This window comes from Ipomoea nil, unplaced genomic scaffold (genome assembly GCF_001879475.1).
Source record: "Ipomoea nil cultivar Tokyo-kokei standard unplaced genomic scaffold, Asagao_1.1 scaffold0813, whole genome shotgun sequence".
Lineage (NCBI taxonomy): Eukaryota > Viridiplantae > Streptophyta > Magnoliopsida > Solanales > Convolvulaceae > Ipomoea > Ipomoea nil.
In genome coordinates, this window is record NW_017617241.1 from 1,644,580 (window position 1) to 1,669,855 (window position 25,276).

General features: G+C 38.2%; 5 protein-coding genes across 12 annotated transcripts; 2 read left to right on the plus strand and 3 right to left on the minus strand.

Annotated features, from left to right (window-relative positions):
- Positions 1-517: 517 nt before the first annotated feature.
- LOC109178114 (uncharacterized protein At4g26450-like) lies at positions 518-4,688 on the minus strand. Its single transcript, XM_019327646.1, has 4 exons — positions 2,068-4,688; positions 1,622-1,811; positions 1,463-1,517; positions 518-992 (listed from the first exon to the last, which is right to left on the minus strand). The coding sequence occupies exons 1-4, from the start codon at positions 3,918-3,920 to the stop codon at positions 940-942; spliced, it is 2,151 nt and encodes a 716-aa protein (XP_019183191.1). The 5' UTR covers positions 3,921-4,688; the 3' UTR covers positions 518-939.
- A 622-nt stretch (positions 4,689-5,310) lies between these two features.
- LOC109178113 (chloride channel protein CLC-f-like) lies at positions 5,311-8,674 on the plus strand. The gene is made up of 9 exons (XM_019327645.1): positions 5,311-5,700; positions 5,792-6,200; positions 6,304-6,498; positions 6,729-7,183; positions 7,263-7,367; positions 7,457-7,696; positions 7,771-7,986; positions 8,068-8,300; positions 8,382-8,674. The coding sequence occupies exons 1-9, from the start codon at positions 5,311-5,313 to the stop codon at positions 8,461-8,463; spliced, it is 2,325 nt and encodes a 774-aa protein (XP_019183190.1). The 3' UTR covers positions 8,464-8,674.
- Positions 8,675-8,818: 144 nt separating this feature from the next.
- LOC109178115 (probable WRKY transcription factor 2) lies at positions 8,819-12,900 on the minus strand. 7 transcript variants are annotated; one of them, XM_019327651.1, is made up of 7 exons: positions 12,750-12,900; positions 12,153-12,230; positions 11,443-11,932; positions 10,981-11,154; positions 10,047-10,861; positions 9,637-9,795; positions 8,830-9,533 (listed from the first exon to the last, which is right to left on the minus strand). In XM_019327651.1, exons 3-7 carry the CDS (start codon positions 11,884-11,886, stop codon positions 8,978-8,980), a joined length of 2,148 nt encoding a protein of 715 aa, XP_019183196.1. In that variant the 5' UTR covers positions 11,887-11,932; positions 12,153-12,230; positions 12,750-12,900; the 3' UTR covers positions 8,830-8,977. The 7 variants fall into 7 exon arrangements, with proteins under 7 accessions (XP_019183194.1, XP_019183196.1, XP_019183197.1 ...); XM_019327649.1 differs by lacking the exon at positions 12,750-12,900 and having other exon boundaries at positions 8,819-8,913; positions 8,952-9,533; positions 11,443-12,715; XM_019327652.1 differs by lacking the exon at positions 12,750-12,900 and having other exon boundaries at positions 11,443-11,928; positions 12,153-12,715.
- A 2,939-nt stretch (positions 12,901-15,839) lies between these two features.
- On the plus strand, positions 15,840-18,788 carry LOC109178116 (F-box protein At-B). Its single transcript, XM_019327654.1, has 4 exons — positions 15,840-16,145; positions 16,674-16,879; positions 17,021-17,108; positions 17,236-18,788. Exons 1-4 carry the CDS (start codon positions 15,939-15,941, stop codon positions 18,592-18,594), a joined length of 1,860 nt encoding a protein of 619 aa, XP_019183199.1. The 5' UTR covers positions 15,840-15,938; the 3' UTR covers positions 18,595-18,788.
- A 191-nt stretch (positions 18,789-18,979) lies between these two features.
- Positions 18,980-21,934, minus strand: LOC109178119 (COP9 signalosome complex subunit 6a-like). 2 transcript variants are annotated; one of them, XM_019327663.1, is made up of 10 exons: positions 21,477-21,934; positions 21,284-21,372; positions 20,705-20,798; positions 20,419-20,480; positions 20,243-20,321; positions 20,018-20,110; positions 19,741-19,841; positions 19,481-19,536; positions 19,137-19,247; positions 18,980-19,101 (listed from the first exon to the last, which is right to left on the minus strand). In XM_019327663.1, the coding sequence occupies exons 1-9, from the start codon at positions 21,775-21,777 to the stop codon at positions 19,166-19,168; spliced, it is 957 nt and encodes a 318-aa protein (XP_019183208.1). In that variant the 5' UTR covers positions 21,778-21,934; the 3' UTR covers positions 18,980-19,101; positions 19,137-19,165. The 2 variants fall into 2 exon arrangements, with proteins under 2 accessions (XP_019183208.1, XP_019183207.1); XM_019327662.1 differs by having other exon boundaries at positions 18,980-19,247.
- Positions 21,935-25,276: the final 3,342 nt, after the last annotated feature.

Consider the following 25,276-nt stretch of genomic DNA (forward strand, 5'->3'; position numbering starts at 1 on the left):
AATGATATAGAGGAGATCTTGACCATGACTCGTGTATGGTGTAATAATTTTCAAAATTTCATAATATAATGGATGTCTACGTTGCCATCCATCTATGTGCAGTTTGACCGCCACATAACCAAACCAAATTCACTGCATCTGCTGCATCATCATGGCCATAACACATCTCACAAGATTCACATGGACACCACAACCCCAAAAAATAAAAATAACGTCAAATCACGACCATCATAACATATACATCTGCATGTGACTCGATCAACAAGTTCGAACATGGAACATAAACTTTTTATCTGTTTATGTAAGAGAAGATCGAACAAGAATCATACATACATACATGCATGCATGCATACACCCGCATCTACGACCAGTCGGAGAATCAGTTGCATGAGATGACGCATGAACGAAGAAAAAGCTAAAAACAATCCACATGCCGTGCTGGTAATCCACCATACTGTGTCATTGCGCGCAAAAAAAAAAAAAAAAAAAAAAAAAAAAAAAAAAGAAAAAAACCCCAGACATTAAGACTTTACGTTAACGGATAACTCAAGAATGGTGTTCTTAGATACAAGTTCCTAAACTGCAAACTATGTTTCCAATCCACCTGCAAAAAACCATGGATCAACCCGCATTCTTTCATCGTCCTCTGATTTGCTGGCTTTTACAAGCCGCAGTTTTCACACAAAAAAGTGCTAAAGGATAGATTTTGTCGAGAAAAGACATATTTCGTGAATGGCGAATCAAAATGGATCGGAAGGAAGCACATAATTTGACAACCTTGTATAGAAAGAAGTAAGTTGATACAATTATGTGCAGCATCATGGGAATGCATGACTCGATAGTCACTGCTACTAAAAGATGCACAGCAGTTAAAAGAGCCTAGACAAATGTCTTCCTCATGGTACATTGATCGAGTTAAACCTGGATATAATATATTGCTCAAAACGGCTTCCCGAATTCCTGAGATGGCTGCTCCCAGGCCCTCATAAAGCCTGCACATAATTCACAGAAAAGTTGGATTAAAACACATGCCAAAATGAAAACAGATTATTGCATCTATTTATTGGTGCAGGGTTTTGAATAACTCGGGGTTTATAAAGGTCTCAACATATCAGCAATCAAGACTTTTCATGCCAACTGCTATAGTCAATTTTGTTTTTAACTAAAGGTCATATATACCCGCATTCTCTTTGCAGTAATTTAAGTCTAGCAAATCAAAGTATACCGGCTTATTTTACAAGAAAACGGGCTATGAGAAAATCAACCAAATGCTCCTTAATCATTATAGATATTTGTAAGCCATTAGAGCATAAAAGCAGACAGACATTAGGCATAGCATCATTATATTGCAGTGTTAATTTAAAAAAAAAGCTAAATATAACATTCATACATAGCGTGCAGCTGAATAGTTGTATTTGGTGGATTAAAAGGCAGGAAATACAAAACTAAAATTCAGACATACCTATTGGTATTTCTCCCAAGGACATATATATTGAATCATCATCACCAAGAATTCCCTGAAATAATCAAAATAAAATTAGTCATTTTTTGTAATATGTCAATCATAACGGGTAAATAAGCCATGAATTAGGATTAACTAACTAGCAGCTTGAAATAGTACCTCTCCGTTATGAAGTCCCATATCATTGTGTAGAGCATTCATATCTCCTGGTACAGAGGAGCAGTTTGGCATATCATTCCCAAGTAGCTCCGATATCATCATTCCATAACCATCCTGAACATCAGCAATCTCATTCACATTATGTGCATTATTAGGAAATCCTTCACGGCCCGTGAATCCAGTTACAGAACTGCACAATATTTCAAGATTTAGGAAAGGACTTGTCACCCATCCAAAGAAATAATGCAGAAACCACACAAATGTGAATATGCCAAACAAATGAAGGAAACTGATAAAAGATAAGAAATTCACACTATAGGTGAATCGAAATAGTGCAGTATGAACGTATTTTAAGCATGAGAAAATGCAGCAAGGAAGAGCCAATACGGCAAAAAAGGGAGCTAATGTAGAATAATAACAAAAAGCATAATTTTTAGGAAACCTACCTCCCCAGTTGATTATTGAATGTCTTGCTGTCTTGTTCAGAATCATTTTCCAAATCAATCACTTCAATATCTTTTCCACCAAAGCCGCATTTATTGTATTTGTCCATTAAATTGCAGTTACTGTTGATGGATAAATCAATATCTATAGATGCAGATGGTTTTCCACTTTCAGTAATAGATGGGAAAATGAGATCGGCATCAGAATCATGATTGTCATTCATATCTGAAGCTTCCATAAGATTTAGGTCACATGTTTTAAATGAACTAGGAAAGAGTTGCTTTTCCTCAAATTCAGCACTTTGCATGACATCACCATTTGGAAAAAGAGACACATCCACTAATCTCTTATGTTCAGGTGACAATACTGCACGCTTACCATTTGCAGTCTCTGGCTCATGCAAATTCTGCTGCTTTTCCTTTAAACCAGAATGGTACATGAAAAAATTTGACTGAGTATCATCAGATGAAGCGAACTCTCTAGGTTTCTTATTTTGTTCGTGCCCATTGTCATCATCTAATGCTCTTTTTTGGCCTATTTCTGCAGTGCTGCAATTTCCAAATATAGTCAGTTCCTCATTTTTAACTCCCCCTTCCATTTCTGCGTCATCTGTGAAAGATAAAGACCTTGTAATATTTTCTTCGGCAGCTGGCACAATTGAATTGTCAGAACCAACGGGTTTAATGTCATGATTTTGATGTAATGAAGGATCCGAAGGCATATCTTCAGCGTGGGACCCGAGTTCTGTTGGATGTCCACTCTCATTAGTGTCCTTCACCTCCACCATGGCATTTCGAACAACCTTTGAACTTCTACCTGTCAATGAAGAGCGAGTTTTTGTAGGAATTTTCTCAAATCTGCAAAGGCTAAGTAAGTCAGTGCCTTTCTTGCTTGTTTGAGTATCTTCTTCAGCACGCAACTGGACACGTGAGTCATCTTCAGTAGATTTTTGCTTCATGTCATCATTATTATTGCCATCCTTAACTTCCCCAGCTTCACCAGTTGATGTTTCCATCTTGGCAGACATCTGAATAGGCCCCACATCATCCTTCCCGATACTAGTAGCACTTCCCTTTGTAGCTGTATTACTTACTGAATTGTATTTGCCTAAGGTTAACTCTGAATCACGCACAAAGTTCCCATCAGAATCTGTTTCTGGAATTATTCCAGTTGGAGGGGACTTCTGCAATTCACTATAACTGTCTTTAGTGAATTTCTTTTCATCTTGATAATGCCCCGAGAAATGATCAGGGTGATTATCCACGTCTTGGGAGGCCCTGGATCTATCAGACCACGACCCACTTCTTCCTAAATCTCGGTTCCACTCAGAATCCTTAAAGGATCCATTTCTTCTCCTGCCTCTAATATAACTTTTTGGCCCAATTGCACCATATTCATCAGAATATCGCTTCCTTCCTGGGACTACATCAGCAGCATGGTTCCCCAGGCGAGAAAGAGCAGATGTTCGACTCCCCACAGATACCTGCATATCATCATGATCTCCCTCTTGTGCCCTAAAACCAGAGTTATATCCTAGTGGACTCCTCAAATTACCATTCTGCAACTTCCCCGATAATACACTTTGTGGCAGCAATCCCTTCCTAACCAAATATTCTGCTGCCATTCGACCAGCTTCCATGAAAACATCACTTCTCTGTGGAAAATGCTTTGACTGGCCACGCCCAACACCATCACGATTATAGCTTTTGTACTCAGAGTTGTACATTTCATGGCCTCTCATGGATCCTTCGGGCGAAATTCGCGAGGCTGCAGCTATACGCCCAGCACCTCCCATCCCAATTGAATTAGACCTATTATAAGCAGTTACTGGACTTCTACTATGCCTAGCATGCATGTTTACAAGGATAAAGACCACAGAGCAGACTAAAGAATAAGAGCTGTTTCTTTCTCAAACTCTAAGAAACAACAAATGGACCACTGAATTATTCCCTTGCAAAATGTAAAGCAGTAGTAGCTAGCCAGCAAGAATCCAGAAAGCTTGACAGAAATTTCAACTCCCCCTTTTTTTTTTACCTCCTTTCAGAACACTTGGCGGTAAAAATTTGATCTTTTCTCGGGGGTTCTTAATCAGCCCTAGATTGAACAGTCCCAGAAGGCTAAATCCATGGTTTCACAGGTAACAAAATCAATAAATCAAAGTTCAACTTCACAGATCTGCCGATCTCTGCAATAAAAACTCTAGCACTTAAGACAGTAGCAGTGAATTTAGTTACCTCCAGCTGGTGAAACCAAAAATGTGTTCTTGAGTTAGAAATTTCAGATCCAAGTTCACACCACCATGGTCAATTGAAATCCCTCCTCCATCTTCGTCACAGAGTCTAAAATCTCAAGCTTTAATAAGAACTATTAGCAGGGCTTAGGGTCAGTTTCTGTTTTCATTTTGGAATCCACAGTGTGTCAAGATCAGTCCAAGGAAATATGTAAGAAAATCAAATCACCATGTGAACAAAGATGGTAGATGGATCGAAGAACATAATAGAGATTTACTTATTTTCCATCCATATGAAAATGTAATATTCTTCTCTTTTCTTCTGAAAAATATTTGCAGAGTGGAGAAAATACAAGAAAATGAGGAGAAGCGGAGGGCTACATGATCCACCAAAAGAAAGCTCCTTTGACTGCTTTTGCTCGAAAAAAAATGGCCACGCGCTTCAACATGCCCATTGGGCCTACGTGTCACTCACTCTCCCCGTTTTGTCTTTTTCGCCCCTCATCTTTGCTATAATTTGGTATGAGCCCCAATGTTTTGGAATTAGAATATTACTCCTCCTGTCTTTCATTTCATCTTACTTTCTGTATTTTCTTTTGAATTGGAATTATAATTTTGTTTTTGGTAAATTAAAAAAAAAAAAAAAGTAATTGTGACTGTATAACAGATTTAGGCCGACAACTTCCTGATTCTGATCCGCCTTTGTCTTTTATAGCGATGAGACGTCAGTTTGTGGAAAGAAATTCAGGAAATTCTTTCCGGTCGGGAACGGGGAAACAAGAAGAAAAGAAAGATTAAAACCATGGTCTGGTTCGTCTTATGTTATCGAGAAATCCGGTAAAGACGTGAACTTGAGAAAGTGGTAACCGAGAACGACACCTGAAAATAAAGTTTTGTTAAATCTTTAATATAATTTTCAGGCATACATTGGGTTAAAAAGAAAGTAATCTCTGGGGATTTGCATATGCATATACGTATGTGTTTGTGAGAATATAATGAAGTGAAAGACGAGGAAATGTCAGGCGGCGAGCACGGCGATCAGAATGTGCTGTTACAGCGTCCCGTTTCATCGGCGGCGGCGGCGTCAGAGAAAGAAGGTGATTTGGAGGCCCAGTCATCGCCCAGGACTCCCAACAAAGGCGCTACAGATCTGGTTAAGCGCTTGGATCGAAACTTTTCTGGTCGCAAATCTCCGGCGAGTGTAAAACGGCCGAATAGAGAGCACTCCTCTCCCTCCTCTTGTTCACCGTTGAGTCGCAGAGCCGAAGCCAGTGGCGGCTTTTGTAATGATGCCGGAGAGGATGAAGTCCTTGGAGATAGCGCGCCGCCGGAGTGGGCTCTGCTGCTAGTCGGATGTCTCCTTGGCCTCGCTACTGGCCTTTGTGTCGCCGTGTTTAACCGCGGGGTTAGATCGGATTTTCATTGCTGCCCTGAATTATAGTCAGTTATTGCTTCATTATTTAGTTAATAGTAAAAATGTGAGCTTTCTGTTTTAGGTTCATGTAATACATGAATGGGCATGGGCTGGAACTCCAAATGAGGGTGCTGCATGGCTCCGTTTGCAAAGGCTAGCAGACACGTGGCACCGGATACTTCTGATACCGGTGTTTGGTGGAGTTATTGTTGGCATGCTGCATGGTCTCCTGGGGATTTTGGATCAGATCAGACAGTCCACTAGTCCTTCTCATCAGGGCCAAGGCTTTGATATGTTTGCTGGGATCTTCCCTACAGTGAAGGCAATACAGGCTGCTACAACTTTGGGTACTGGTTGCTCTTTAGGTCCTGAAGGCCCTAGTGTAGATATTGGAAAATCATGTGGCCATGCATGCTCTGTCATGATGGAAAGCAATCGTGAAAGGCGAATAGCTCTTGTTGCAGCTGGTGCAGCTGCTGGGATTGCTTCAGGTATGCATGTTCTTGCAGCTGATGAGTATTTGTAAGATCTGTGATGAATGTGAGATGTAAATTTAGACATTTTAGAAGGTGTTTGTTTATGATTGTGCTCCAGGTTTCAATGCAGCAGTTGCAGGCTGTTTCTTTGCAATCGAAACTGTTTTAAGACCACTGCAAGCAGAAAACTGTCCTCCATTTACCACTGCAATTATTATACTGGCTTCTGTAATTTCATCAACTGTATCAAATGCTGTTCTTGGAGAAAAACAGGCTTTCACAGTGCCCACGTATGATTTGAAATCTGCTGCGGGTATTTGATCTTTATCTAGTTGTATTTGTTATTTGGGTAAGGAAGCTTTAAGTAGTATTATTTCACATGATGTTAACCCAAACAACATTGGGTTTTTGGGACTTAGAAGACAGTTAATTAAAATATAACTTAATTTATCACAATCACATCAAGCAACAATGGTTGTTTTATTTTGTGGGGGAGCTCAATAAGGATCTCTGCCTGATTGTTTTGAGTGTGGTTCCATGCAGAGCTGCCTTTGTATCTGATTCTGGGAATGCTATGTGGAGTAGTAAGTGTGGCTTTCACTTTTCTGGTTGACTGGTTCAGTAATGCTTTTCAGTTCATCAAGGAAAATCTTGGAGTTCCTGATGTTGTCTGTCCTGCTTTGGGAGGTTTAGGAGCCGGAATAATAGCTCTTAAATATCCTGGAGTACTTTATTGGGGATTCACTAATGTCGATGAAATTCTGCATACTGGGAAGACTGCTTCAGCACCCGGGATCTGGTTGCTAGTTCAATTGTCTGCTGCAAAAGTTGTGGCCACCGCTTTGTGCAAAGGGTCTGGTCTCGTTGGGGGTCTTTATGCACCTAGTTTAATGATTGGTGCTGCTGTTGGTGCCGTGTTTGGAGGCTTGTCCGGGGAGTTGATTGATTCTACCATTCCAGGGAATGCTGCAATTGCCCAGTCACAGGCATATGCACTGGTAATCTTATCTGCTTCTTGTTGGGATTATTTTGTCACAGATCGACATGTTATTTTCTGAAATAGATATCCCCTTGCAGGTGGGAATGGCTGCTACACTAGCCTCGGTTTGTTCAGTGCCTTTAACTTCAGTTCTACTTTTGTTTGAGTTGACGAAAGATTACAGAATCTTGCTTCCTCTCATGGTTAGTGTTTGCAACAGAAACATGTTTGAATGTTTGATGCATAACTGCAGAGATTAATGATGTGTTTTTGTACTGTTTTTCTTTGTCAGGGGGCTGTTGGATTGGCAATATGGGTGCCTTCAGTGGCAAACCAGCCAAAGGTGATGGAGGGATCTGCTGCAAATAACTTGTCAAGAGACTATAACATTCTTTCACCCTTTGAAACAAAAAATGGTGCAAGTATTTGGGGCGATACTGCAGAAAGAAATGACCTTTTAGAGCTTCCCATTACTGGAAACTTCGACAATCTCGAAACAATTGATGAAGAAGTGATTCTGGAGAATCTAAAGGTACCTTTCTGATCTGGTGTTTACTGTGGGATCAAGAACTTGAAACAATGAATTTGGTTCTTGTACCATAACAGGTTTCTCAGGCTACGTCTAGTGACTATCTGGCGCTGTCCTTGAGCCAGACAGTGAAAGAAGCTTTGAGTCGTATGCTTGACACTCAACAACATTGTGCCCTCGTGGTTGATAACGAAGGTTATCTGGAAGGAATTTTAACATATAGTGACATTAAACGGAGATTCTTCAAGAACCCTGCAGATTCTTCTACAAACAGAGATATGTTGCATGCAGATGTATGTGTTTCTGCAGCAGTCATTAAAAGTTTTTAGTTCCTCTTTTGTTGTTAAAAGAGTATTCTTTACCAACTTCTGCAGGCAAGTACCTCCCTTGTTTCCTCCATTTGCACGAGAGGGATAAGCTATCGCGGGAGAGAATGTGGTCTTCTCACGTGTTATCCAGACACAGACCTGGCAACTGCGAAGCAACTAATGGAGGCTAAAGGAATCAAACAGTTGCCTGTGATTAAGCGCAGCAGAGAAATTCAAACAGAACGAAAACGCGTAATTGTTGCTATCCTGCATTATGATTCAATTGCAGACTCAGTCAGGTGCTGCTTATATAGTTATATATTGCATTGTGATCACTGCTTTTCATTCCATGTTTTGGTCTAAACTTTAAACTTTTGCAGGAGAGAGATCAATCGCTTGAAATCGATCTATCAGCAGAGAAAAGAAGAGAATTCCAATCAGATGGCTGCAAATGGCCACTGACAACATAAGACCAATTCAAAAACCAGAAAACAAACTTCAAGAGTTCGTTTATTTTTTTAAATTCTGGCCCTTTGTCCTTTCTGCAAAATGTAATATGGCCTCATGGGCTGCCTCCTAAACTGGGGAGTATTTTGCTCATTTCTTGTTGAGTTCTTACATTGTATTTTCTGTATGTGTAATAGGCTTTAACAGTAGCAAATTTTCAAAAATTTCAGATTTTAGACAAATACTGATTGGCATGGCAGAATATGCATTTGTATCAGGTGCCTCTTTTAAGTTTTAAGGCATTCCAAATCTTTGAAGACTATAATTGAACCAAAATTTCAAAATTTTACACTGTACAACTATCCAAATAGAAACATCAGGAGAAAGAAACCAACTTTTGAGTATCAAAAGAATAACAAAGAATGAAATATATGATGCAATAAAATAAGCTGTCTAAGGTTTCTACTACTACATTAAAAAAAAAAAAAAAAAAAAAAAAAAACTGTATGAGGGCGAAGATTAGTAAAATTTACATTTGAGGTCCAAGAGGCAGTCTACTGGTGAATTGTTGATAGACAGAGGAGTCACTAGAGAGATTCATGCCAGGATCTGAGCCAGGCTCCATCTTGGGTTCTGCTTTGGGTCGCATGTCATTCATTGAGCGTTGTTGTCCAAGATAAGAATGAACTTGAGGAACTGGAAATTTGCCTTGGTTAGGTCCTAATCCAGCCATTGCCAGATTGGCAAGGCCTTGCTGGTTCATCCCGAAACCAAAGCCTAGGGTGTGGGCGAGCTGTGGCCCACCAGGAAACCCAAATGAGCCCAGTGAAGGAGGCCTAGCAAACTGTGACATGGTGTTCTGAAGCTGAGAAGGCTCAGGCCTATGCACGTGACCTTGAGTAGCAGTCGTTTGTGAGGGCAGATTGCTGGAAGCCCCTGAATTAGGATGAGTGCTGTTGCGAGCTGCAGGAACATCATGGTTGTGTTTTCCTTCATAGGTGGTAATCACCGACTTCAGATCATGTGAAGCTCTCTCCACGTGCTTCCTAACAGTGCAGCCAGCACTCGTGCACTTGTAGTAACTCCTGGAAAGAGGAAGCAATCAAGCAAGCAAGCGATCACTTTTGGCAACAAGAAGTGATTTTGGATTCTCATACATGATAATGTTAGATGGAAAATATTATGAACCTTGGATTTGGATTCCCTTTGACGACTTTTTGCCCATACTTGCGCCAGCGATACCCATCGTCAAGTATGTCAACCTCACTGGTAGTCTGCACCACCACCCTGGGTTCCCTAATGGCTCTGGTGGCCCCACTCATGTCAGTTGCATAAGTTTCAATCTTCCTAGAAAAATCAGACACATAAAAGTGTTGTCAGGTCTATGTAACATACAATAATTATGTGGGAAATGATATGTTCATTATTGAAGCATGTGCTCCATCTCAACTAAAAGGTAGTTGGATTGCACATTAATGGCTATATGCTCAACACGCCCACCATGTGCTCCATCTCAACTAAAAGCCTAAGCTGATAGTTGGATTGCACATTAATGGCTATATGCTCAACAATTTATATCTTTGGATAACATGAGACACCTTCTCTTTGAGTCATACTCATCTCCTTCACCCTCGTAACCTATTGATACGCTGCCATGTGTTCCACGATCATCTTCATCTTCTTCATTTGAAAAAGGAGAAGACCCCTCCACTGGATCCCTAGATTCAAACTGAGTGCCATGCTGAGCCTGTAAGGTGGCAGATCCATTGCAGTATTCAGATCCTAAAGGTCCTGAAGATGTTACCTCAAGATTGTCATTACCCCAATCAGGAGCTCGAGCACCAGATCCATTTTGCACATTTTCCCAAGTAGGATCACCAATGCCAATAGTTCCATCTTGTTCAGCATTTTCAGATCCAAAAGCTGCCCTGCGATTAGGTGGAGGTTTTTGGTGGTTGTGAGCTCCCTTGTAGATAATCTCTGTAATATGACCCTCATGGGACCGCTCCACTTTCTTCTTGACTGGGCAATTTGGATGTGTGCATTTGTAGTAACTCCGTGGATACTCACTTCCTTTGACCTGTTTCTGCCCGTATTTTCTCCAGTTATATCCATCATCATCAGCAGGAGCACCAACAGCATTGGGATCACCGCCTCCTCGTTGATCTATATCCTCATCCTGCTGCTCATCGGGTGGAGGAGATTGCTCCATACTGCCAGCAACTGTTTGAAAGGTCCTTGGCTCCGATGTGATATTACTACCCCCTTCAGTATATGATCTTGAGAACACAGTTCCACTCTGAGTGTGAACCAGTGTAGGCTCAACCCGTTGATGCACAAGAGGGTTCTTCTCAGAATGGACTGAAACCTCAATACCTGGAACGGGTTGCCAAGATAGACTGGATGGAGGTACCTGTTAAACCAAGGGCAACAGATGAGCTTGTGCTTTATTTAAGAATGAGGAATTATATACTTTCTTGACAGGAGTACTGCAAGTGCTTTGGATACCAGCAAGGAAGAAAGAGAGATTACTTTGCCAATTGTCTCGGGAAAAAGGGAAGGACCAGTTTCAGTTTCTATAACTGGCTTGAAAGCAAAGGATGAGGTGCCATTGTTGTTATCAGAAGCCCCCATAAACAATGCTGAGTTTAGACTGTCACCAATTAAGGGAAATGCAAATTTTCCAGTTGTTGGAGATGATTGGACCTGAAAATAGAAAAATTAAGGTTTGAAATATAAAGTTTATTATAATTTTCAGAATACTTGAAATGCATCAATGCTCACAAGATAAATATATCAGAACATACATTATATATGATTATATCTGTCAAAAAGATGTATACATAAATTGGCTTGTATGTTCCAAAGATGGTTCGCCCAGAAAGTTGTCGTTTCTATAACCTATGCATCTCTCAGGACTGAATAAATTCTTTTAATGCAACATACTTGAGGTGCACAGTATTAGAAGGCAGTCATAATATATCGTTAACTTACCAGAGAATTGGAGAGGAAAACGGGGGAATCTAGCAAGGTTGTTGGACTAAGACCCGGTGGAATTGTGAAGTAAGGAGACCTAAGTTCTTGGTTCTGAACAAGAGCAGGAGGTCGAATGCTATCCGTTTTCAGCTTTGGGATACTGAATCCAGCTCTAGCTGCCATTCTTTCCAACAGACCTCCATGAGAGTTCATATTATTCCGCTCAGATAGTGAACTTAATTTAGCTGTTTGATCACCTTGCGCCCCATTTTTACTATCTGAATTCGCATACTCTTTAGGATCTGGAAGGAGGGGCTGACTTTTATTTTCACTGGTAGGCTCGGCATTTGATCTTGACCCAACATCATCATCGCCCAAAAATGAAGAGAAAAATGCCCTCGGACTTGGACTAGGAGGCACCCAATCTCCCATTATTGGCATATGGTCACCAAAACCAGCCATTTCAGCAGCACTTGAGATTAGCAACTAATGTTAAAGAGCCGCCTGCCTGCAATTCACAAACCTGAAGAAAGATTTAAAGCCACGAGCAATAGATGCAAACAAAATTCTCGAGTGCAGTAATATACAGACACTTTTTTCTAAGGCTGATTTCAAGAAATCCAACAGAACCTCAAAGATTAAAGCTTTTTAGCACCCTAAATCCAACAAGAGATTAATTGGTCTAGCAAACAGAACTTTTAGTGAGTTAACAGGCTGGTCTAGCTTACACTATAATAAGAAAGCTTGAAGACATCCCTCCCATTCACCAATCTTCTTCCTTCTTGTTCCACCAACCAGGTAGCTTTCTGCACATTATCCAACCAGAACACTAAAAAATACCTTCATCTAACAACATAAACCACTAACAAAAAAACATAAAATCTTAATGAACAAAACTGCAGATTAGCAGCAAATCAATTAGAATAGAAAGAACTTGCAAATTCCTTTCACTCAAGATGAGTTAATCATTAAAGCTTGCTAGTTTATACAGATTCTCTAAATAAATTCATGAAAAAAAAAACAAAATGACTACCACTAAATTAAAGGTATACCAACCCACCCCATCACATCAGGATCTAAACAAAAAGAATCAAAACCTAATTTATCCCACTAGACAAAACAAAAAGCTATGAACTTTGAATTGAGCCAAAAAGCCAAGTAATGAGGAGCAATAATTTTGATACAGAAACACCCAGACAAAAGAGAGTAGCAAAGAAAGAAAACCCAGCACAAAACATACACAATCATTTGAAAATGATGATAGATGTTGATTAGAGAGTGACTGTGATGGAGGAAAGCACCCCTGAAATAAGAAAGACATATACCTTCTCCTCAGACTCTTCCTTGCTTACTGCACTGGATTTTCCTTTTTTCAAGCCATGAAATGAATGAAAGAAAGAAAGAGAAAAACAAAAACACCACCTTTCACTCTTTCCTGTCAAAATCACCTCTCTAGAAAATAATATATTGTTGGAAAACAAAAGAAAGAAATTCCTCCGAATAAATCAAGAAAAAATAAACTGTTGCGGAGTGGGGTTTTGTTTGGGTGTGTAATGTGTTATGGTGGACCTGAACAAGCTACGGAATCCATAGACAGATAGAGGCTTGGCTGTTGGCTGTTGGCTGTTGCCTCTCATCTCTCTTTTAATTTAGAAAAATGCGTATAAATTTTTTGGCTCGGGAACACATAATCAAATTTGACCCGCCAATCACACACATCCATGCAAACATGGAAGTTTGACTAAAGTGGCAAAGTTTCCATAAAAGCCAAACAACATCCACTCATTTTTTGCTTAATTCCACTATTACATACCTCTTTCATTTTTATTTTATATATATAATAATGTTAGCCAGAATAGAACTTGTGAAATTAAAAAATGAGAATTATGTTCTATTCACTCAGAATTAGAGGTAGACATCATTATTAAGTGCAAGGCGGGATTAGCAAAGTTACAAAAAGGGGAGCACTTATATATTCACTTAATTGTAGACCATTTATTTGGAACCATTTGGGGCAATATATATAATGTTTGGGGACCACAATTATTATTATAGTATAATAATAAAGAATATTTAGCCAATTACGGAGTATTTATTATTAATCTAATTTTGGTTAGAACAATTATGAATAAACCCAATTATAAATAACGTAGGCATCCTAATTATATAACGTATTAACAGTACATTTACTAATTATTGACTACCAAACAAGGAAAAAGAACGGCGAAATATGAAAAATAAAATAAAAGAATTGGAGAGTAGAAAGATTGAGCCAAATTTTGGCAGCATGCAGGCCAACAGCGCAGCTTAGATTTTGCAGATTATGTATGACGCGGTTAACTATAAACACATCCTTATCGCTATCATTTTCATTAACAGCTGACACCACATTCTTTTCTCCTCCTTATGTTTTTTTTTTTTTTTTTTTTTTTTTTGAAAATCTCCTCCTTATGTCTTCACGTTTAATATAATTTTATGATAAGTTTAATTCAACAAGTGGGTACCACCTTAAAGATCAAAAGAACATAGAAACAACTGCAAATGCACCAAGATGCACAATGTATTGTGCATCCTAGCCCAAAACAACGTTATTTTGAGCCTGTTTTTAAAATAAATAAATAAATAAAAATTTCTTTTTCATGTTTGCTGTTAATTTATTAAAAATATTTCGAATGTACATAATTGTATAACAGAATACACATAATCTTTTTTTGAAAGGATAATACATATACTCTAACATAATAGATAATACACATAAACTCTTAATTTTTAAACAGAATACACATAAACTTCGTCAACTTCCCAAAAACTTAGGGTGTGTTTGGAAACCCGGAAAATGACTTCTGGAAGTCATTTTCCGGGGTTTTGGTGTTTGGTTACATTGGAAAATGACTGGTCAAAGGAAAATGGGGTGGAAGTCAATGGAAAAGGAAGGCAATTTTATGGAAAATGACTTCCCCTTTTTTTTGGGGGAAGTCATTTTCCAACTTTTACACCAACATCATCAACACCATACCACCACCACCACCACTACCAACATACCACCGTCGCCGCCATCTCCACCATACCACCGCCACCACCACCACCATACCACCGTTGTCACACCACCACCATCACACCACCGCCGCTGCCACCACTACCACCATACCACCGCAACCACTGTCGCCACCACTACCGTCGCCGCCACTACCACCATACCACCGCAACCACCGTCGCCACCACTACCGTCGTCGCCACTACCACCATACCACCGCAACCACCGTCGCCGCCATCACCACCATACCACCGCCCCCACCACCACCATACCATCGCACCCACCGCCGCCGCCACCACCACCATACCACCGCAACCACCGTCGCCGCCACCACTACCGTCATACCACCGCCGCCGCCACCACCACCATACCACCGCCGCCACCACCACACCACCGCCACCGCCACCACCACTACCATACCACCGCAACCACCGCCGCCGCCACCACCACCATACCACCGCAACCACCGCCGCCGCCACCACTACCGTCATACCACCGCCGCCGCCACCACCACCATACCACCGCCACCGCCACCACCACCATACCACCGCCACCACCACCACACCACCGCCGCCACCGCCACCACCACCACCATACCACCGCAACCACCACCACCACTACCACCACCATACCACCGCAACCACCGTCGCCGCCACCACTACCACCATACCACCGCCGCCGCCGCCACCACCATACCACCGTCGCCGCCACCACCACACCATCGTCATACTACCACCACCATCACACCACCACCAATTATTATTATTATTATTATTATTATTATTATTATTATTATTATTATTATTATATAACGAATAACACCACTACCACTACACCACCACCACCACCATAATATTTTTGATATATTATTAGTTTTTTTTTTTGTTGAAAAACTTAGCTATTTTTTATTATATTTAAAATTAATATTATATTATTATATATTATTATACATGTTGTAATATTCTAAATAAAATAATTAAAATGTTTAATTATACAATTCTACTCATTTTCTAGAAAATGAACCAAACACACAAAAACAGTTTTCCAGAATGCAACCAAACACCGGAAAGGAAAATGTTTACCGGAAAATGACTCATTTTCCAGAAAACATTTTCCAGAAGTCATTTTCCTGGTTTCCAAACGGACCCTTAATAAAACAATGTCGTTTTGGATAGGGCAGAGCGCACAATACATTATGCACCCTGGTGCACGATATAACGACCGGAAAACAACGTTAAATTATGATTTATGAATGGAGAAGGAATAATGTGCGGGCCCACCAGCATTCCGGGTTCTTAATGGGCCTGAGTTTTGGGCTATGTGCCCGTTTTAATGACAGTATCTTCTAAGAAAAAAGTAGAAAAGAATACAATACAAAGGGGGAAAGGGAAGAAAGAGAAGACAAGAGTCGTGGAAGCGGCATTTTGTGCAGCAAATAGATAGATTGTAGTTGTAGGAGAAAAGGGGTTGATTTCATTTCATGGATGCGACCGGAAATAAGTTCCCCGGCGAGGAAGGGAGTAGGGGAAGGTCGCATTGGTCGTTGGAGAGGCTGCCGGACAGTATTATCAACGAACTTCTGCTAAAGCTGGACTTGGAATCTCTCTGCACCGCAGCTTGTGTGTCCCGGACCCTCCGCTCCGCTGCATCTCAAGTTCTTGCTTCTCGTTCCTCTCTCGATATCTCTGTAAGCCTCTACTTCTCTCTTCCCGATTCATTAGGATCCTTGTACCTCACTGCAATTCATTCAAGGTTTAATTTTTGGCTTAAATGAAAGGTCCAATTTTGAATTGATTATTATCTGGCTTTGGAAGTTTGGAATTCTTGACTTACCTATCACTTTTCAAAATTTCACAGAGAACCTCTTTAGGAATTAGGATATGGTTTTTTGCTCTGGGGTATGTCAATGTGTCATAAAGGTTGAATTTTGATTGATAATTGGCTTCTGAACTATACGTAAATACTTGGGAAAATACTTGCAGCTGCCGTGTTAACAATCTTAAGTTCAGGAATACCAAAAAAAAAAAAAAAAGTTTCCAAGGTGGCACAATATCTATTCCAAATTCTTGATAACTTATCAACTTTCTAAGGTTGGGTTATCATTAACCTTCCTATTTAATTTTGCATTCAGATGGAAACAAAAAGGATTTATTTTCTTACTATAAGCTTGATTTTGAACTGGGCTTTAAAGTTATACATATGAATGTCATTACAGGCATTTTATCCAGACTCCCAGACTTTGCAAAGTATTGTAGGTAGGCTCAAGGGGGTCAAGAGCTTAACCATTGATTGCCTTCGTGTGGATGATTTTTCTTTTATCAACATCCTGGGAGCACAAATCCAGGAACTAAATTTGATCAAGTGTTCCTCACGATCACATCATATTCTTGGTACAATTGGGCATAGGTGCCCAAACTTAAGGTGAACAACCACATGCCCTGTCACTTGTGTTTCTAGACAACTCAAGTCCATGAAGATAATAAGTATATCCACCACGTGTTTGGTGCTTTTCTTGTTGCTGGACTGAGTGTTTATGTTGTTTGCTTCTGTTTGTTGAACCAGGGTCCTTTTAATTGAAATTGCATGGCAGAGAATACCACAACTTATCAAGAGCCTAGTAGTAATGCTTAAAAACATTTCCTATCTGGAGGTAAAAAACCTAATTACATTGCTGCAATTCACTTTTCTTTTCTTATTACTATGATGATCTTTCTTCAAGGTTATTCTTTTCATATACTGAGAGTTAGTACTAATGCACAGTAATTTCTTTCTTGCAGTCTCTATCTTTAAAAATTCATGGGACTGCAGTTGATGTATATGATTTTCAACATCTTTACCATTCTCTACCCACAACTCTCAAAACATTGAAGTTACTTCCAGTGCATGAACAGCATTTTATCCATTCCATACTTAAGTTCAGAGATGACAGACACCTTTTGATACCTGTACCCAGTTTTAGCAATGCTCTACACTCCCACGGCGCTTGCTTCAATTTGAGAAATTTGTCACTTGAGTTACATACTATTTCTGATGAACTTATGTTCTCTATTGTCGAGTCTCTTCCCTGCTTGGTTGAACTGGATCTTGAAGACAGGCCATACTTGGAGCCACAGATGCCTCGTGACCTAAGCAATATCGGACTTCAGTCTCTTGGTGCCTTGCAATACCTAACCACCCTCTCAATTATACGTAACAAAATAAACCTTCCGGTTTCATTTAAAAGAGTAAATGATTTGGGGATGTTTATTCTTGTTGAGAATTGCAGAGGCTTGGAATCAGTGAAACTTGGTGGGTTTTCTAAAGTTACTGATGCCGGTTTCTCATCAATTCTACATTCATGCCAGAAGTTGAAGAAATTTGAAGTTCGCAATGCATCACTTCTGTCAGACTTGGCCTTTCATGATATGCAGAAGGTTGCTAGTTCCCTTGTTGAGTTAAGGTTATTGTCATGCAATCTTCTAACAAGTGAAGCTCTTGAGGAACTCTCATCTTTTGGTAAATTGGAAGTGCTTGACATGTCTGGGTGCAGAAGTATTGCAAACCCCTGTCTTAGCTACATATCAAGCCTTAGTACACTCACAAATTTAACTTTAGCAGGTGCTGATATTACTGACGATGGTCTGGCTATTTTTGGTAGAGGAAGCTCATCGATGCTTACACGTTTATGCATTAAAGGTTGTAAGAGAATTTCTGAAAAGGGAATTCATAAGTTATTTCATGGCGAAGGGAAAATTGGCAATAAATTGTTGTTTCTGGATATTAGCTACATGCCTGGAATATCTGATGCTGCAATTGCAACAATTACTTCTGCTGCTAAAGCATTAACCGATCTATGTATGAGGTATTGCTTTTTTGTGACTAATGCTGCAGTGAAAATGTTAGCGTCCAGGGGAACATTGCGTGATGGAAGTGCCCTACTTCGAAGACTTGATCTTTGTCACTGCTCAGGATTGTCAAATGATTTAATACACATTCTTGATAAGTCTTCATTCCCTGGTTTGCACTGGATTGGCCTTGGTTCTACTGCCTTGAAGACTAGAAAAGACGAGTTTGATGTGATGCTCAATAAGCGGCCATGGCTTACAGTGTGTTTTGATGACTGTGAATTGGGATGCCATGATGGATGGATGTATTAGGTTTGATGTCTCTATGGAATCAGACAGTTTTTGCCAAAACCTTTGTATTGTTGGCTGTAAAAGGGCCTAATTCCTTCATCATTTTATGCAATTTTTAGTACTCTTTGTATGACAATTCCTCATCTTCCTGTCTCTTTTGGTTAGTAGCTTTGGATGTGCAGACTTGTATTAATAAATTACATTTTTGTTAAAAAGTATTACACACCTTTCATGAAAGACAACCAAATGTAAAACAAGTAAAATCCAATTTTCAAAAGTTCCAAATGGCATTCCTGCAGCTCATCGCAAAAGTACAATGTATGGCATTCTGACAAGAGGGTTGGTAGTGCCCTATGTAAGTAATTATGCTTTCAAGTTACCATAAGGAGAAAAGGAGAGAATGGGAAGAGGATGAAGAATGTAAAGCATAATATCTACTTTGATTTCTACATTGTTGATATGCTTTGACCAAGGTACATAAGGCTAAACTTTGTGCTTTTACTCGAGAAAAAATCCAGGCTGGGATAGATCATGCCAATACTCTTCAGTGCTCAAATAAAAGAAGTTGGATCATGCCAATACTCTTCAGTGCTCAAATAAAAGAAGTTCGCCCGCCTCTCCTGCTGTGCCTATCGTATGCAGTGTTGAATTTGTCAACCAGCTCATTCATTGTGCTGCCACCAAGTGAATTGAAGATATTAGATATGCCAAATTGCCAACATGCAAAGGAAATACAAGAGATTCCGGAACCACCTAAAGAATGTATTTAGTAAAATCCATGAACTGAAGAAAACCATGAAGGAAGCCTGTTTGTTAGCTGACTATGTCTGTCTAATTGACTGTTAAAATCAATCCAGTCATATTTTTGTTTGCCCATAAGATCTTTTAAAGAGTATAAGCACCATACCTTGAGCAGTTGGTGAACATGGCCAGGTAAGACACTAATAAGGTATCATTATATTCCTGCCCAAAAATGACAGAGGAAATAACAAAGTCAGAATAAGAACCAAAGTTAGAATACTGGAACTAAGTGACAACTATTTCAATCTCTTTTTCTAGGTATGTCTGATACAAAAGTCCTCTCCCTTTCAATAAAAATTTCCACACAAGTAAGCATTGAAAACGAAACCCCAGTAAATCAATATTGAACTTTTCTGAAATTCTCACCATCAAGAAATCATCTTGGAATTTCTCCGATTCTATTGCTGGTAATCTTCTCAAGAGACTAGAGACCTGCCTTAGCAATGAATTCTCAGAAGGAATTTCACCTGCATTTGCAGTAGGAAAGCAATTACAACACACTTGGTCTTCATTGGCACCAGTTTCCAGTAAAACACAGGCAGGGTATTTCTACGGGGGAAGATAGTCTATTACCACCTCACATTATTGCAAAGGCAAGGCATTTACAGTATAATTTGACCTTCCAATAAAATAAATTGGATACCTTTTTGCATAGCAAGAAGATAGTGGTGAAGCACTCTGATTCTACTATTTAGCATTTTGATAGCACTATGTATGCCAGTAAGATGAGCAGCCACTGTATTAAGAAAAAGTCATCCATAAGTGAAGCAGTTCCTACTTTCTGTCACAAACTGAAATCAGTTTGAAACTAAAAAAAAAAGGAGCTAAAATTAACAATTATAGTGTTCAAGAGTAGAATATAGCTCACATTGAGTAGCAGCAGAACCTCCATCCGAGGGTTTAAGATGTGCAACATGATCCACAGAAATTCGTTCAGCTTCAACCGTCTTAAAAGATACAAGAAAAAAAAAAACTATGACCACCAGCTCTGAACACATCTTGATAACATGATGAAAGATATGGGGTAAACAAAGAGCAACTCACCTCAATAGTGTAGCTTGCATGGACAAAAATAAGCTGTGGGATCCCATCAATCACATGCAGCTCTTCAATGACAATAAACATTTCAGTAGAAAATAATATTAAACCATAAGCTTCTATAAAATACAGAACTTTTTTTTTTTTTGAAATAAAACTTTAAAGTTCCATTTTATATCTCAAGCATTTGGTTTGACAAGTTGTAAAGATAGAAGAAATCAAGAAAGGCATTTGCACACATAATCCATGCATCATCTAGATAGAAAACTTAAGAAGAAGAAGAAGCACATACCACTTTCATATATAGTGACAGGCAAATCCTTCTGTGCATGATTGATAGAGGGGTTAAGAAGAACATATAATGGGCTTTCATTGATATCCATCAGCTGTGTTAATAGAATATTTGTTAATATGACATAACATAAAATGCTGAAGTTAGAAATTTTACATTCCTAGTTCCTAGGATACAAGTTAAAATTAGAGTATCTCCACTTTCATATTCCTACCCGCAATTCCATTAATATTTGCATAGGGGTTCTCTACATTTTTGAAGCTCAGTGAGTATATCCTAAATGCACCCATGTTAAGCAAAAATGTCAGAAAGACCATATTCTGTAAATCTAATTGCTGCTACTCCTTTTCCAACCTTTTTTCTAGCTCTATGTAAATAATTTTATATTCTGGAATTATAGAGCTGTGTGTGAGTTTCACTAAACTGCCCAAGGATCCATTGGATGCCAATTAAGGTACAGTATCCAAAACATAGTTATCCCTTACAAGTTAAAAGATGCAGGACATAAAAACTCAAAACTTGAGAATTAAATTTAACATAGACTAACAGAACTTATTATAGGTCTGACAGAAAACTCACAGCTTTGTGAATGTGCATATCTGATTCCTGAGCGTCACTCCCAGTTGAGTACCATCCCAGTATGTAAAAGTTGGGAAACACCTTCTTATCTGGTCGAGATTAAAAATATACATATTTTTTTCAATTCAGCAGGAAAAAATATACACTCAACCAATTACGGAGAAAGATAATAAAAACAAATTGTTAAACTAACAAAGCTCTTGTTTCTTTTCGAGGAAGCCACGGTCGAGAGAGTGAGTAACGGGATCATAGAGAAGCTCGAAGCTGTTGAAGATCTCAACGGTGCGGCCTCGCTGAACGCCGATGACGCATCCGAAAACCCTAGGCGGAGCGGAGGCAGTAGCAGCGGGGGAGGAGGGTTCGGCGCCGTTGGGGGCGGAGTGGGGAGGTGGAGGTTGGGACTGGGACTTGACCCGGGTGTAGTGATCCGATATGTTGAGTATAACTAGCGGGTGGAGTTTGAAGGTTAAGCCACTGCTCGACGATGACGCCATTGTTTCTCGGTGTCGTTCTCAATCGATTCAGAGAAACCCAGTTTGGAGAGAAGAAAGGCTTTTGCTTTCACCTTCTTCCCCGTGCTTCTGAACCAACTTTTCTTACAGTCTGGCCCAATTCTTCTTTAGCGCTAAGCCCTAACAAAATTCTCCTTCCACTTAATGCCTATTTTTTTACTTTTAACTCTCCTTTAATAAATAAATTCCTAACAAAATTCTACTTGTCTCCAATGCTTTAATCAACTAAAATTCTATAATGTAAACCAGTAAATTTTAATAATTATTATAAATACAAAAAATCGATTGTGATAATAATTTATAAATAGTAAAAGTATATTATTATTTTATGTATAAAATGACATTTATTCTTTTTTATTTATTTATAATAAATTGATGATATATACCTAATATGTTTGAAGCATCATTTTAGATTATTACTTTAATTATATGGTGTCCTTTTTAGTTAGGATGGAGCACATTCAAGCCCATGACCTTTGGTACCAAATTGAAGCTGGCTCTGATACCAAATTGAAGCATGTGTTCCGTCTCAATTAAAAGTCTAAGTTGATAGTTGAATTGCATATTAATAGTTATATGCTCAACAGTCATCATATGGAGACGAAAATGTCTTTATTTAATTTGTCTCTATGGGAGGTATTGATGGCTACTATATATATTCCCATATAACAAATAATTAAAATTGAAGATAGTTATAACGGTAATCTTCATCCCTTTCTCTGTTTCTAGATAAAGATCATTGATTATTATATGGAGAATTTTATTTTTTTAATAATTAAAATAATTTTATTTATAAAATATATATTTTTGAGAGGATAGTATTACTTTGTAAAGAATCAACATATTTATTAAAAAAAAAAAAAAAATTAATGCCACACACAAGACTTCAAGCTGACAACACTAGAGCAATATGATATTGTAATTACCTCAACAATTTATGAGTTGGAACCCTTGGACCTAGACCCTTTGTTTTTTTTTTTTTTGGAAGGCCACTAATAATCATATCAGCATAACGAGTTTGCGCTATTGAATCTTTGTGTTTTCATTCTTTGTACGAGTCGTATGTGAGGAGAGTGGCACCATGACCGGATTTTGAGACTTGTAAGATAGACAACAGCACAGAACCTCAATTTTAAGAGAGCATAATATTTATTTTTGACCTATCTATTTAATAAATTAAATATATAAAAAAAATCTACTATTAATCCTAAAACTCATCAGTTTTTTCCTAAATCACTTTTCTCTCTTAATAATTAGGACCTAATTAATTGAGCATGACAATCATTCTGTAACTGAAAAGAAGAGTCATATATTTTACGGTACTGATTTTAAATATTGTGCTTATACTTTTGGTAGGACCTCATTTATTTATTTATTTATAAGGACAAAGCCACAAAAATCCAAAATCGGCCATGAGTAACACAAGAGCTTGTTAGCTAGGGGAGCAACAACAATAGTTGATTTTATTTATTTATTTATTTTTTGTGGAGTTTTTGCAGGATGACAATGAAAGAAAAAATGGAAGTGAGAGAAAAAAAAATTTGAAAAATTACTTTTCATGCGCCCTAGTGGGCGCGGCACGATTTGCGCGTTTCTTTCTCAAATTCTGCCAATATGTGAGGTCCATAAAAAAACTTGAATTTGCAGTAAAAATAATAAAATTATGTTCCCCTTTATTCAAAAACTAGTCCATAATTTTTTAATCCCTCCAAAGTTCACAAATAGAATTGCTCTTATCAATAATTATAAAAGTTTGATTTCTTAATTAGAAAGACATCAAATAAAATTGAAACAATAGAAAATAAATGGTACATGTGAAAGGATATGTGTGACATACGAGAAATACAAAATAGATATATATGCACCAAAATAATAATAAGTAAAAATGGTGATAAGATGTGGTTGTAGCTAGCATGCACGTTTTACTCATACCGCACGCTTCCTTCCACCAAAACCCTGATTTTTGTCCCTATGCATTACCATGCACCTATACCCCTCACCTCGCTACATACTACACATTACATCTCTCCCCGGTCAAAGACTGAAATAGGAACATATTAAAAATGAATGAAAAGAATGGAATTAAGCTTTTAAAAAATAGACAATATAATAAGAAAAAAATTCATTTAGGACATGCGTGCGTTTCCAAATGAATTTCTTGAAAATTCAAAATATTTTTTTTCGTTAAAATACAAGAAACTTATTTGGGTCATACATATATATATATATGCATGTCCTACATGCATTTCTCAATCATATTGTTTCTCGTATTATACGAGAAACTCATGGGACATGCGTATACGAGAAACACATGCATGTCCCAAATGAATTTCATATATTTTAGCGAAAAAAAATTATTTTAAATTTTCAAGAAATTCATTTGGGACTTGCGTTTATGAAAAGAAACACGTCCTAAATGAAATTTTCCATATATTGTGTACTTGCTAAACGCTTCACATTTTTATCATTCAGTCTTTGACCCCATCTCTCCCTCCCCTAGTACCCTACCTAGATTTTTTTTAATATATATATATATATATATATATATATATATATATATATATTTATATTGAAAAACTTGTTAGATACAAAATGTTATATTTTAAGATTTATAAAAGAAAGAAAAAATATTTGATAAAGGAATTGATGCTAAGGGTTAATTTTGTGGGCGAAACTCGCAGTCACTACTTAAGAATGCACATTGATGGGGCCGGTGTTTGATTGGCATGAATTGAAATTTAATGTCAATATAATTCCATGAAATGAAAAACTACATTATTTGGTTGGAGGAATTGCAATTTATAAGCCCCTATATGAATTGCAATTCAACCATACAATAAGTTTATTCCTCCTACCAAATAATGTAATTTGAATTCATTTTTTATAGGCCCCTATTCAACCATACAATAAGTCTGTTCCTCCCACCAAATTAAAATTCTTTCACCCCTAATTATTTCCTTCGAACCAAACGCTATATGAGTGAAACTCGTTTTCTAGACTTTAGTTAGTTAATTAAAATATCAAAGAGGCCAATAAATCAGTCTAAACAAGCTGTAGTTAATCACTTCAAGTGAAAATCCAATTGATAATTCTTAACTAGCATAGGTATATATAGAAGTGGAACTCATTACTGTACTATAGTGAGTTAGGAAGTAGGAAGTTGTTTTTGTTGTTGTTGAGGTATATATGTTTTTAGATAAAGCCTTAGCTTTGTCATCATATCAATCATCCGACCCTCTCTATCTTCACAAATACATGCAAATAGTAATAATAACTATATATTCCATCAAGATTCCTTAGCTTCTCCATCATCCATTCATCCTCCTATGTTTGGTTTAATGTTCGACTACTTTCTCTCATCTTTCTATTCCTTTCCATCCTTAGATCCTGTAAAGTCATGATCAAGGTCATAGTTGACAACATATAATGAATACAACAATACTATACTAGCTTCAAACTCTATTTATCTATATCAACCATG

Excerpts from the sequence above, each read along its gene's own strand:
- LOC109178114 (XM_019327646.1), bottom strand. The coding sequence starts at position 3,920 with ATGCATGCTAGGCATAGTAGAAGTCCAGTAACTGCTTATAATAGGTCT. Across the intron at positions 1,812-2,067 it reads TTCAATAATCAACTGGGGAG|TTCTGTAACTGGATTCACGG; the intron begins GTAGGTTTCCTA and ends AATATTGTGCAG. Across the intron at positions 993-1,462 it reads CTTGGGAGAAATACCAATAG|GCTTTATGAGGGCCTGGGAG; the intron begins GTATGTCTGAAT and ends AATTATGTGCAG.
- LOC109178113 (XM_019327645.1), top strand. The coding sequence starts at position 5,311 with ATGTCAGGCGGCGAGCACGGCGATCAGAATGTGCTGTTACAGCGTCCC. Across the intron at positions 6,201-6,303 it reads AGCTGCTGGGATTGCTTCAG|GTTTCAATGCAGCAGTTGCA; the intron begins GTATGCATGTTC and ends ATTGTGCTCCAG. Across the intron at positions 7,368-7,456 it reads GAATCTTGCTTCCTCTCATG|GGGGCTGTTGGATTGGCAAT; the intron begins GTTAGTGTTTGC and ends TTTCTTTGTCAG.
- LOC109178115 (XM_019327649.1), bottom strand. The coding sequence starts at position 11,886 with ATGGCTGGTTTTGGTGACCATATGCCAATAATGGGAGATTGGGTGCCT. Across the intron at positions 10,862-10,980 it reads TTCCCGAGACAATTGGCAAA|GTACCTCCATCCAGTCTATC; the intron begins GTAATCTCTCTT and ends TTGGTTTAACAG. Across the intron at positions 9,534-9,636 it reads AAAGGGAATCCAAATCCAAG|GAGTTACTACAAGTGCACGA; the intron begins GTTCATAATATT and ends TCCTCTTTCCAG.
- LOC109178116 (XM_019327654.1), top strand. The coding sequence starts at position 15,939 with ATGGATGCGACCGGAAATAAGTTCCCCGGCGAGGAAGGGAGTAGGGGA. Across the intron at positions 16,146-16,673 it reads GTTCCTCTCTCGATATCTCT|GCATTTTATCCAGACTCCCA; the intron begins GTAAGCCTCTAC and ends ATGTCATTACAG. Across the intron at positions 17,109-17,235 it reads AAAACATTTCCTATCTGGAG|TCTCTATCTTTAAAAATTCA; the intron begins GTAAAAAACCTA and ends TCTTTCTTGCAG.
- LOC109178119 (XM_019327663.1), bottom strand. The coding sequence starts at position 21,777 with ATGGCGTCATCGTCGAGCAGTGGCTTAACCTTCAAACTCCACCCGCTA. Across the intron at positions 20,481-20,704 it reads TGTCACTATATATGAAAGTG|AGCTGCATGTGATTGATGGG; the intron begins GTATGTGCTTCT and ends TTGTCATTGAAG. Across the intron at positions 20,111-20,242 it reads AGGTTCTGCTGCTACTCAAT|TGGCTGCTCATCTTACTGGC; the intron begins GTGAGCTATATT and ends TTCTTAATACAG.